The following is a 12842-nucleotide window of genomic DNA, read 5'->3' as shown; positions in this document are numbered from 1 at the left end:
TATATGGATACCCAGTGATTATTAACATGCAGCGTACATTGTCCATCAATTGTTGTAGGATGTAATGCGATAACTTGACAGTATCTTAGGTAAAGACTAGGGCAAGTCGGATCACGGGAGTGCGGACAGCGATTGACACCCACTGCGCAGTGACGTTGATTGTTGACAGCGAGGCTTCATCTTTTGTTACTTCTGTCCAGCTACAGCTCATCACAATCTCCGTAAAATCGATTTCTGGGGGATTATTTCGAAATGACCGACATTACCTCAGACATCAACCAAGTCCTCAAGGACAAAAATGCAAGCACCACAATCCCTAAGGGGGAGCCTCGCCCTCCGTCCACCGCAACAGCCGACGAGTTCCTCAAAGAAGCATACCGAATAGTCAGCGTGCCCCCGCCCTCAATGTCACAAACACATACTAACACACGGTAGAACTCGCACATCCACTCTCTCCTCCTCTACCTCCAATCCATACGCCACTCCTACCTCTCCACAACCCCAACCGTCCATCCCCGCACCACCTCCCTCCGCACCAGCCCAACCACCTCCACCCCGGCCAGCATCAGCACCAGCACCAGCACCCCCCAGAGCAAACCCCTCACCGACAGCGAACGCGACTCCATCGACTCCTCCACCGCCCTCCTCCTCCGCGACCTCTCCACCTCAATCGCCAACCTCTCCACCGCCGAATCCCTCCGCCAGGAAACCGAATCCGGCCTCCTCCGCAAGAAACACCGCGCCCCGTCTGCCCTCCTCCGCTGGGCCGCCGGCGCCTCCGCCCTCGCAAACACCCCCACCGAGAACAAATCCCCCGAGCAGATCCATGATGAAGAGCGCGCCCGCACCCTCCGCACCGTCCGCGAGAGCATCCTCTGGTTCCTGCGGCGGGGGCTCGAGCGCGCGGCCGAGGCCCAGCGCGATATGGTCGAGAAGCGTATCGAACGCGTCCGCGAGAAGGAGAAGAGCGTGTTGTATAAAAGCGAGGCGGGCGGGGCTAGGCCTGTCCCTGCCTCTGTTCCTGTATCTGTGTCTGGTCCCGGCCCGGCTACCGCGGACCCGCACTTGCGCGGGTCGACGCTGAGCGAGACCGAGACGGCGGCCATCGAGGCGGAGCTGTCCCCCGAGCAATTGCAGTTGTTTGCGGAGGAGAATGACCTCATGCTGAGGCAGTATGAGGATGCGTTGAGTAAAGTGCAGTACGTCCATGTTCATGTTCCTTTCTTCCCGTACATTCTGGTGGATGTAAGCTAATGATGTTCCCGTGCAGGAATGCCGAGAAATCGCTCCTGGAGATCTCCTCCCTCCAGCAGACGCTTGTGTCGCATCTGTCGACGCAGGAGGAGTATATCGAGCAGCTGGTCATGGATGCGTCTTCGACGACGACGAACATCGGGCAGGGGAATAAGGAGCTGAAGCGCGCGACGCAGCGGCGGAGTACGGCGCAGGCGGTGTTTTGGGGGACGGTGGGACTGTGTACCTGGCTTGTAGTGTGGGATTTGATTTTTTAATTGGTGGCATGGCATTACTGGACATATTACTACGATACCATATCATTCTAATCAGATGCATCATTGATAATAAGTGTGGTTCAGAATGAGTTCATTCAGGAAAACGGTCGCTCAAGGCGATCTACATATGCGAGTAGAGTAACGGGCCATGCAGAGTAAAAAGAAAATACATTCCATCCGAAGATGCGAAGGGGTAATTAGAATGGATAAGGGATGCGGACGGGTCATGACGGAGGACGGATATCTGGCGAAGAAATGAGCAGAAGCGGAGTGCAGCGATTATGAGGTCTCGCGGACGACGCTGTCGACCGCTTCGGCGAAGTAGTCGATGTTATGTGTGTTGAGGCCTGCCATTGAGATACGGCCGTTCTTGGTCTGGAGAAGAAAGTATTAGCTTGTTGTCTCGCAGTCAATCAGACCTAAGGTGGGTGGACAAAGGGAGGTGTAGCTATTTATAAGGGGCTGCAACTGCTGTGGCGATGATCCGAGGAGGGGGGTGGAGAACCCCAGAACTTGCGGTGTCTAGCCGGGGCTGCTGCCTGCGGAGCTATAAAAGGAGAAAGCCACTTACCATGTACACGTGCCACTTTTCTCTGAGGATCTTGACCTGCTCTTCGGTCAATCCGGTGAAACTGAACATGCCGATTTGACTGGTGATGTGTTCCCAGGTGCCGGGTGTGCCCTTTGCCTCGAGTCGCTCCCGCAGACCCTTGCGCATCTCCGCGATACGGCCGCTCATCGTGCAGAGGTCCTCCTCCCACTCGGCGAAGAGCTGGGGGTCATTGAGGATGCGGCTGGCGATGCGCGCCCCGTACGCGGGCGGATTAGAAATCTCGGAGCGCTGCAGGATGGCTAGCTGGGAGGCGATGTGGGCGTTGGCCGTTGAAGCGTCGGGGCCGGGAGCCGAAACGAAGTGGAAGGCGCCGGTGCGCTGACCGTACAGACCAAAGTTCTTGGCGAAGGACTGGGCGATGCAGAGCTCGAAGCCCTGATCGACGAAGTAGCGGATCGCCCACGAGTCACGGGAGAGATCGCCGGACGCGAAGCCCTGGTACGCTGTGTCGAAGAAGGGGAAGTGCTGGCGCTCGCGCAGGACGACCGCGACCTGCTTCCACTGGTCCTGGGTCAGGTCGACGCCGGTGGGGTTGTGGGCGCAGGCGTGCAGGACGATAATGGAGCCGGGTGGAGCTTCGCGCAGGGCACCGAGCATGCCGTCGAAGTCGAGACCTTTGGTTTTGGCGGAGAAGTAGGGGTAGTTGGCGAGCTTGAGGCCGACGTTGGTGAAGATCTGGTGGTGGTTGGCCCAAGTGGGGCTGGAGAGGTAGACCTTGGGGGGTACGGGGTGGAATTTGGCCAGGAACAATGCGCCCAGGTGCAATGCGCCGGTTCCTGAAATGGCTTGCAGTGTGCAGACCTAATATGAGCCCGCCGATTAGCTATCCGATATCCAACTACGGTCGCAAGGCATTCCAAGGGAGTGAGCGCGGGTCAACATACTCGCTTCTCGCGAATGGCTGCACTATCGGCACCGACTATGAGCTTCTGAGCCGCCGAGGTGAAATCTGGGAGACCCTTGATGGGGAGGTATTCATGGTTGAGGTTGGGGTCGTTGCGGATTGCCTCGTCGGCCTGGATCATATCCGTCAGTCACAGCCTCTTTCATCAGGATGATGTTACGGGGACGGTGAATCACCTTTTTTACTACAGGAAGAATCCAAGGCTTTGCGTTGTTGTCTCTGTAGGCGCCAATGACAAGATCGACCTTTTTATCTGAGGGATCCTGACGAAAAGCTTGAGCCAGACCGAAGAGAGGATCTTCTGGAGCGGCGGGCACAACGGCCGTGGAGAAGACGGACGGACTTGAGGAACCCATGATCTGTGAGGAGATGGAGGCGAGACGATTTCGAGCGACGGAGGATGATGGTGATGAGGAGGAAGAAGAAGAGGAGGACGTATAGGTGGTAGTTGTAGTAGTTGTAGTTGTAGGAGTGGGTAGACGCGGGGAAGACATGGCGCAGGATGCAGATGAGAATTAAATGACGGGTAAATAATGGTATGAGTAATAGAAACACAAAATGCGGGAATTTTTCCTGTTCTGGATCTTCTGTTTTCGCTCTCGAAACAAACTCAGCTATGACTGGGGTTTATTTTTGGAGATTGCTCATTCTCCAGTCACAATAATCATACCACTGGGGGAAAGGAATTCTGCTTGCGTTCACCGGGCGGAGCGATTCGGTCAACTGACAAGCCTGACAGGCCCAAGAAAGAAGCAGATAAATCCCGACGGAGTTATCTCACGGGTCCTTAATAATACCGCAGTCAGAGAATGCGATATATTGAAGATAATGTACTATGAGTAGACCGAGAAGAACGATAAGTCGATGAGGGGAAATCCAGTCCCAGTGAGGGGTATCTTTTGGTGTCTGAAAAGGGTAATATTGGGGATGGGAATAGTATCAATCCTGATCCCGAGTCAATAATAATACTCAACGACTTAAGACTGAGTCAAAACAAATAATCAGTCCATTAAGAGGTACTCATTCTCCCTCCTTTCGCTATTTATGTAAGAGAATCATTCGACCCAACTTCACCCGACTCGAAGCGTGATTTTTTCTCCTGACGGCGAGCCGAGGAACTTGTTCTGCCCCGATGCCGACTACAACCCAATGGCATGACGACATCACATGCTACAGTCTTTGTTAAAGCACTTCAAGTATTATGCTCTTATTCTTGTGATGGTTTACTCGGGAGCTGTCGAGGTACTTTGTAGGGACGGAGAATCTTTCGACTTTGAATGATATTCGTCGCATGCGTCATGTTCGGCCAACCAACCACCGAGGCTATAAAGTCAGCATCAGCATCACCATCAGTCCTTAGTAGTTATCTACTGTAAAGAGCACATGAGAACAATCAACAATGTTTAAGCTCCATACAGCTTCCGCCCTCTGTAATCGTAATCCTGACTTCTTGACCAGAAGATAACCTCATTATTATTGTTGATTCCTAAACGACAGAGTCCGGAGTGTTAATAAGGCTAAATGTGATCATCATCATTCCTGCGACAATAATTAACCGACCTCCCCGTGATTCGTAAAACTTTTGCTCCAGTTGGCAAAACATAAGTCAGGGACCCGGCGGAGTTACCCCGATCAATCTACCAGAGGTAGAGTGGTAGATGCGCGATTAAATTTCGGTTCTGGCCCGGCATCCACCCCGCGATTCTGAGTAGGTATCACTATGTACACAGTATTTTGCTTAGGTAGTGTTTGGTTTGTGATTCTACGGAGTACTCCGTAATAGAACATGCATTCTTTTCCGGCGTATGTGTGAACTCGTCGGGAAATTCGGTATTCGGGCGGCGGCAGTTGCGTAGAATTTTCGAATGTAGCTAATCATTCAGCCCACTCAAAAACGAACGGAGGCAAATACAGACCCCTGCCTTATGACTGTAGAATTCGGCCTTCATGCCGAATCACAGCGCGAGAAAAGAAGAAATCAGCAGCATCGTGGATTTGTGGCCCGCCATGAATCCACCGTCCCCCGTCCATTTTCCCCACGGGGTGGACTATTTCCGAATGAGGAAATTCTGTCGAAGCCGTCGCCGGATTCGGAACCCTTCGAGGCGGCATGACACTAACGCAGATGGTATGTATGCATTCATTCTTGAGTCACGTACATATATGTATAAAGAAGTGAAATCATGCCAAATGCAAAAGATCTTTTGTGGCCGCTGAAACCAAGACTCCAATCTTCCAAAACGCCCTGTATCACCCATTTCCGAACCATAACCGTAACCATAACCATGACCATGACCATATACTCATCAATCATCCAGACGAAAAAGTGAGAAGAGAGCAGTATCCAATAAATATCGGCGGACCAAGCCACACCTTGCCCTCATGGTACCCCAATCCAAAATCAGAATATAACACAGAAGAACAAATCGTAGATGACTGAAAGTCTTCTATACTAAGGCGATATGTGAGATTGTAAATCGAAATCGATCGGTTGGCATCAAAGTCGCATCGCCGGGTGACACTGTCCGCAACGAATCTATGATTGCGCCGTAGCCTCGACTCCATGTGTGCGTGTTCGTACACGGAATCGCTCGCGTAGCCGTGCCGTCAGTCGATTGCGTCGGCGTTCTGCCTCTTCGTTGCTAGCGTCCCGGCTGGCTTCCTCCCGTACACTTCGGAGCGCAGCAAGTCTTTCCTCTACGGTGGCATCGCGCATCCGACGGGCATTCAAGGTGCCATGCAGATAGGAAGATATCCGGCGATGTTGACGACTTGAAGTAGCGTCTGCTGCTGGTGCAGTCGCGTTGTCTTGAGATGCATTGTTGTTGTTGTTGTTGTTGTTGTTGTTGTTGTTGTTGTTGTTGTTGTTGTTGTTGTTGTTGCCACCCTCTCCCTGCTCGTGTTCTTCCTCAGCCTGTGGCGGATTGAGGTCGATCCGGCTAATGATATGTTAGCTTTCATATATGAGCGATAATGACATAGAACATACCATAATGGACAAGTGCCAGACACGTTGACCAGCCAAGGATCGATACATTCAGGGTGAAATTGATGGTTGCAGGGTAACACGCGGAGGTCCTGACCCTTGATGAAGTCATCCGTGCAAATCGGACAGGAAAAGTTTGGATGTTCATTCGGCGATTCCGTATCTGTCGCGGGTGTCGGTGTGCCTCGCCGGTCGCAGTCGGTTTCAGTCTTGGTAGGCTCGGTTTCATCATTCCGCTGACCACCAGTCACAGATGGAGGGGATCCATCGGCAGCCGGTGCGTCTCGACGCTCAATGACCCCTTCCTCCTCGGTCCCTAGGGACATCTCCACATCACCCTTAACGGGGTCTGTCTTGGGGTCAGAACTATCCCCAAATTTGACGATGGGAATCGTATCCAGCATCGCCCTTGCTATCCCTCGCGCTCGACTCTGTCGAGGCCGCCCCGCCGTGTATCGGGGGCCATAGCGTTCCGGATGACGATGGGCCCGGATAGCCCCGGTAATAATGATCGCTAAGAAAAGCGCAGTAATAATGCCAGTGATGCTATATAGGATGATCATGGCTAGATTTCAGTTGGTTAGGAGGACACGAGCTTCGAGGAAGGAGAGAAACGCACCAGTGTTCGGGCTGTCCGTTGACCCATCCGGGGTCGACGGGGTGACTGTCCCCACGAAGGACATGTTGTAGACAATGCTGAGAGAGCCGTTCACGTTCTGCTTACTGAGTTGAACCCTAAGCGACTCGGCAAAGGCTGGGTTCAAAAGGGTGAAAACGTTGGTATATTGGCCGGCAGCGTCGTTATTCACAGTATAGTTGCAATGGGAAGCAGAAGTGCTGTACAGAAGAACCGCGGATGCCTTCTCTTGCGCTGTAAGAAGATTCGATACCGTTGCACTGGCATCCAAATTGCCTGGGTACAGAGACGTGTCACAGCTGACAAAGGCAATATCGCCTGTACTCAAACTGAGCGAGTTGTATGCGCCAACATCAACCGGATTCCCAGTGACATTGAACCTCTATGATATCATTAATCTCATGTGACTTCTATCTCTAAAGATATAACCCACCTGAAGGCCAGTACCGTTTAAATTGACTAGATGTTGGGTCAGAGGTGCGACAATAGCGTGCGACGGAACGGTGTATTGATCGCTCTGCAGATGGAACCTCTTTTGGTTGGTGAACGACAGATCCGCAGAGCTATTCGACGGCAGTACAGTACAGCCAGCCGAAGACGCTGTCGCTCGAACGGTGGACGAAAGAGTAAGGAAGAGAATAAAAAGAATAAGAGACGAAGAGAAAGAAGAAAAGGAAGAAGGAAACACAGAGGGTATTTGTCTGGGCTCCATTATTGAAAAGGATCAGCCCGGATCGATGGGGGATTTCCCCACGGTGACGAGGCTTACGGAAACAGCGGAGGGCAGTCAACTATGGGGGTGCACAGAATATCATTAGTCACGGATCCTGTACTCCGTGCAGTAATCCACAACGCGAAAAGCACCCGAAAAAAGAGGACCAGATAAAAAAGGAAAATGGAAAAAAGAAATAAGAGGAAAACAGGAAGGTCAAACGACTATCAATAATGGAACAGCGTCTTTCCACGGCGGGGTTGATCCCTTACCAACGGCGACTACAAATTCTAATGCAGGCGACCGAAGGGATGGCCGAATTATTTCAAATAAATAATGCACGACCATTCAACATAGAAAATGGTGATAATGACGGGGCGGGAAGGATTGGGTTGAATATGGGAAATAAGAAGCCGAGAAAAATCAGAAAAGGTAAAAAGGAAGGGAGCAATTGAGGGAAGAAGTGCGCTTGAAACCCGACACTGTAGCGACAACGGGGCGGATCTGACTATCTAATGCACTCCCAGTACCAGTCTTCGGTTTCACTTTCAAGCATCAATCGGCTTGTCAATGGAGCACAACAGGAGTGGGCCCTTCCCAGTGATTGACAGCCAGCAGTTGACTAGCGTGAGATGTCCAGGTCAAACACTTAGGTACTTAATTGATTATTTGTGTCTTGTGCTGGCCAAAGTGTGACGATGCTGATGGACAGCAACTGGCGATCAGCGAGTATTCCCAGCCTTTCCGGCACGATCGGAAAAGGATCCCCCTCTAGGGTATTAAGGTGTGAGATTAGAGGGGCTATGCATCCATCCTTGGCTCTGTTATGAGCGTCCCAAAAGTAGGCCAGACCGTAAGATGGTCGCAGCAATGAAATAATGGATAGATTGAGGATAGCAGTAAGGATCCAGGAGGATATTGAAGGAAGGTTGAAGCGTGCTAGTTATTATACAGGAGCAGAAGGACGCTAACTATTGTAGGTACAGTATCCAACGCTTCATAATGACTTCCGAGGCCAGGATTGAAAGAGTTACAAGATTTCGTTAGGTGCCGAATATTATTCTGACAGTACTTCCAAATCCTGGGGGAGACAAAGAAGGACAAGACCAACCATCGAGTCTAAGATAAAGTATCATCCTCAGCATCGCGTGCGATCTTGTCCAGCCGTCTTTCTAGGGGCTGTGCTCCCAATAGATCCGATGGATAATGCACAGCGCTGCTTTTTTGACTTCTCAGCCACTCTTGAGGATATTATCGTTCCTCGGCAGGATTCCATTATTCAACAATCTAGCCAAAACTACCTAGTACGCAGAGTACTTGGGTGCTCTCGCATCCAAACACGAAAATGGCAGGTGTCCCAGCTGTCTTCTGAATCCAATCAGTCCGATGATCTCTCTGGTGCGGGGCTTGCTAACGTCGATCCATGGGATGAGGGGACCGCGCTGGAGTAGGCCGCAGAAAAGGTGAATCATTATTACAGTTGACGAAGATCTTATTAGAACCTTCCCCCTCCAGGTTCCAAGGTAAATGATCTATCTAGCATCGTCCTTTTGATTTCCCAATAAGGGCGAGAAGATATTCCGATACTCCGCCGAGATGGCAATTAATGCCAGTCGTTGTGGAGTCAGTCGACTGCTAACTGGCGAGCCAAGTCGGCATATTGTACTGGTAGCAGCAGGTTGGCAAGATGGTGAAAAGCATCTGATCATCAGCAGCCATGCAATCATTGCATCATCGCTGGATATAACTCGGCTCTCGATTTGCTGGCCATTGAAGAAGAGTAGATCTCAACCATGGAGATGGTTCTCCTTCACATGGGTTTAATTAAGAATTACATTGTCATTAACATTGACGTCGACGTTAATTGAAACAAACCACATGATGCTTATTGTTGACTATCAATTGTCCATTCACCTTCATTCTCCTTTTCTTAACTGTTTTCTCAGGTTGCTTTTACACCTAACTCAATGCAGCGCATTTGAAGAGTTTCTTACAAGATACTTCGGCTGCTGATACCATGAGTACATATGGTCGATGGTTCATTATGCTTCATCCACCTCGCAAATCTCCGGTGATTCTCCGACTATCCATGGTCGTCTCCGGGATCGGACCAAGTACTTGACCAATCCTTATCGTATCGTTCTAAGAGAGGTACAACTATCGTAGAAGTAGGCTGGAGGTAGCTTCGTAGTCATATTCAGTCGAGAAGAGTCCTAGGCTGCTTATGTCATAGGCTAACTATGAGCATCAGTTATCTAAGCACCTCGTCGTCGTAGTAGTAATGCTATGGACACGCCTAATCCGAAGTGGACTAGGTTACTCCCTAATTGACCATGTTATTGGGTCCATCTTTCGCATACATATATGTTACGCTTCGCTCCAGAATCAACTCTCCATTCTTACAATGTCAGGGACAATGAGACCGTCAAGATGCAATTACGTCCAACTTCATCATTATGTGCCTGAAAAGAATGGCAGCGATGACAAATATCCCACCATCTCAAATGCCATGGGTTACACTGCATCTTGAATGAATTTCCTGGCCCCTAGGATCCAATGCGACTAGTCCAGACTTCAGACTCCAGACTTCGCATTCTTCTCCCGTGGAGTCCCGGTATGTTTTCTTGGCTACACTAAGAAGGGAATGCTATCTCGACTTACGAGCTTGGTTACTCATGTCATGAACTGTGTATTGGACTGTGTATGACTGTGTATGCAGTGTGATTGCGACGCATACAGCACGGATCTGAGATACCTACACCTGACGCTAGACAAACTCATAGACAGGCGCTCAGGATATTTTGAGCTTGGTCGACGGAGAGTGCGAATGCACACCCAGAAAGCTGAGCGCGGTGAACGAAATTGCGGTGTGTTGGTAAAGCTTCTTAGAAAAAGACATTGGTGTCTCCAATCTATAGCTCATGCAGACGACAGGACTCCTGAGCGATTTGACCAATGGAAAGATCTCGGGGATAGCAGCGATCGACACACTCGTCTTCATCTTGGCGAGACTAGGGCACTAGGCAGATAAATCGATCTTGAAACCAGGTATCCAAAGCCACCATGCATGTTCATGCATATGGCAAATGAAGCATCTGCATAGAGTTGATATGTCTGGCAGTCCCTATCAGGGGAAGATATTGGATTCTGTATCCAATGCAAGAGCCTAGACTAGGTCCTAGGCGCGGTTGATTTTGAGTTGGGATCTTGAGATGGAACAATTCATAATGATACTTTTCAGATGTCTTGCGCAAACTTCACGTGGACAGTAAGTAGTTCTGTATATTCAGGGATTCCGATCCTATGCCCCAGAATGATACATTTGATGATTTGACCCGCAAACTCCTGGCGGTTCTATCCGGTCAAAAAGCTAAGAAGCAAATAGCCCTGTGGCTCCACTGCAGTCGTTGGTGATTGGCGGAACGATATGGGTCGCATCTCTCTGACAGCAACACTTGGTCCGTGTGCTCCAAACCAGAAAAAGAAAAGAGTGATGTACAATGATCTGGATGGCCAGTCGTGTCGTCTGGGATTATGCCTGGAACAGAAAGCGGACGTTCGAAGTGACAAGAGCCTCTGTCTGGTGGGTTTACGAGCCATCGTCTGTGGGTTCTTGATGCGCCAAGGTCGCTATCAAACTTAAATCCAAGCACAATGCCATCCTCTCAATTCTGCTGAACGGATTAATGGTTGCATTGGTTGGTCTATTGGAGGTGCCATTGCACATTCCTGTTGACCCGCGGGGATTGCGTACAGATTCTGAGGAAGCGCAGCAGGAATGTGGCAGACGGATGATTACCTGAGTACCGGAGTACCTGAGTACCTAGTACCTAGTACCTACAACCCAGATACCGACCGTGGAAAACCGGATGAGGTCTGACTCGGGATGTCCAAGCGACAATGCACATCGAACAAAGAAGTAACTGTGGGGTTCGATGGATTGGGCCATCTGACAGTGACCGGCAGTAAGACTGTCTTTGACCTACCTTAGGCTTGGTCCGTCTTGACGAGCGATAGCCCTAATTGAATGAGCCATTTCTTGCAGCCCGGATTTGGCTGGTGACAGTGTCAGATGCCAGACAGTAGATAGATAGACCTTTTGGTGCCAAACTCTAAAGGAAATTCTGGTATGCCAATCATTCCAAGAATGGAGCTAGAAGATAGGGGTAAAGAAGGAGAAGTCAAAACATGTCCGTCTAACGACTTGACCAAAGAGGAAGTGGCAGTACATATCTGGGATGTTTCTTTGACATTCTGAAATAACGGAGGGGCGTTGTGAGTATTCTTCTCCGCGGGACTCTCTGACGACGGAAACAAACCCTTATATATACGTAGTTATAGATGTAGTCTAACAGCGACATTAAAACCCATCACTTCAAGGTTACCTAGTATCCAGAAAGGAAAGTTCATCAGGATCAATCCCAACGACCAGGATACCTGTGCTGTAACTAATTGGAAAAGATGACACCGGATGAGGCAGCACCAGCCATGACCCATCACAACACGCTGAAAGACCAAATTTAGCAGCGGCGCGTCCCATAGGCTAAGAAGGCCTGGATTATCTTATCCGCTGCCTGTCCCCGCTTCTATTCGAGGCCTCGACCATCCACACGACCCATTGCCCGTGTCAGCAGCTCCCTTGATTGGCTGATGATGGTCCAGAAGGCGTGGAGGTTCCCTGCTGAGAGCCTGAGGAGGTGGATTTCTCTGTTTGGCCTAGAGTCGAGGCCTTGAATCGACCCAGAGGATGGCTTATCCTCCTTGTGGCCGTAGGTTCAGTACCTTAATACTCCATAGGCATAAGTGTTATTGTTGCTTGCATTAAAGAGATCTTGAAAGGAAATTTCACTTTGAAAGAAAAAGGAATTAGGCGGGCAAAAGGGAAAAAGGATAAGAAAGGAAAAGAAAAAAATAAGAGGAAAAAGGAACTAAAATTCAAAACTTCATGTCTCATACTCGTAGGTACTCTATTCTTGGTGATGCTGTATTTTCTCTCCAATATTATTCCCCTCTTTCTCTCTCCTCTTTTCCCTTTTCTACCTCCTGAGTGACTCTACTTACGGAGTACCTATTTACCTATCAGTTCCCCTCCTTGTCCACCTTTCGACCCAGCAACTTAGGAAGAGAGGTCTCAATCATCTGCCTGGCGGGTCGTTCCGTTGCAAAAAGGTGCACAACATGCGATTGCCATAGATAATCAAGATTCTTACTGGTGATCCTCAACCATCATAATCATAGTACCTTAGGCAACCCCGGCAAACCACCATAATATAGCAGCACATTCCGAAACAAGACTTACAGACTCATAACCCCTAAGCATTTGATGGCTCGGCGACAGAACAGTTAAGAACGCATTCACTTGGTTGATTCTTTGGCTTCTGACATGAACACTTCGCTCTCCTCGACGAGACCGTCCCCTCGTCTTCCTTTTCGGACATCCAACAGCGCGGAGTCGCCATATCAATCCGGTGATTCTGCA

At 49.9% G+C, this 12842-nt stretch overlaps 3 protein-coding genes across 3 annotated transcripts, besides 3 other annotated features; 1 reads left to right on the top strand and 2 right to left on the bottom strand.

The window, feature by feature from the left end:
- Positions 1-252: 252 nt before the first annotated feature.
- NFIA_085140 (putative SNARE protein (Ufe1)) lies at positions 253-1511 on the top strand (the record flags this gene model as incomplete). Its single annotated transcript, XM_001260457.1, has 3 exons — positions 253-384; positions 436-1199; positions 1271-1511. The coding sequence occupies 3 exons, from the start codon at positions 253-255 to the stop codon at positions 1509-1511; spliced, it is 1137 nt and encodes a 378-aa protein (XP_001260458.1).
- A 279-nt stretch (positions 1512-1790) lies between these two features.
- On the bottom strand, positions 1791-3522 carry NFIA_085130 (aspartate aminotransferase; the record flags this gene model as incomplete). The annotated part of the gene is made up of 4 exons (XM_001260456.1): positions 1791-1886; positions 2083-2925; positions 3009-3140; positions 3205-3522. The coding sequence occupies 4 exons, from the start codon at positions 3520-3522 to the stop codon at positions 1791-1793; spliced, it is 1389 nt and encodes a 462-aa protein (XP_001260457.1).
- A 2042-nt stretch (positions 3523-5564) lies between these two features.
- NFIA_085120 (RING-H2 finger protein) lies at positions 5565-7363 on the bottom strand (the record flags this gene model as incomplete). Its single annotated transcript, XM_001260455.1, has 4 exons — positions 5565-5967; positions 6018-6579; positions 6634-7033; positions 7085-7363. 4 exons carry the CDS (start codon positions 7361-7363, stop codon positions 5565-5567), a joined length of 1644 nt encoding a protein of 547 aa, XP_001260456.1.
- Positions 5848-5910: a microsatellite.
- Positions 5849-5910: a microsatellite.
- Positions 7364-11160: 3797 nt separating the features above from the next.
- Positions 11161-11202: a microsatellite.
- Between the last annotated feature and the right edge of the window lie 1640 nt (positions 11203-12842).

Source organism: Aspergillus fischeri, genomic scaffold (assembly GCF_000149645.3).
Source record: "Aspergillus fischeri NRRL 181 1099437636264 genomic scaffold, whole genome shotgun sequence".
NCBI lineage: Eukaryota > Fungi > Ascomycota > Eurotiomycetes > Eurotiales > Aspergillaceae > Aspergillus > Aspergillus fischeri.
Note: the sequence above shows the minus strand (reverse complement) of the source record. Positions and strands in the feature narration are given on the sequence as shown.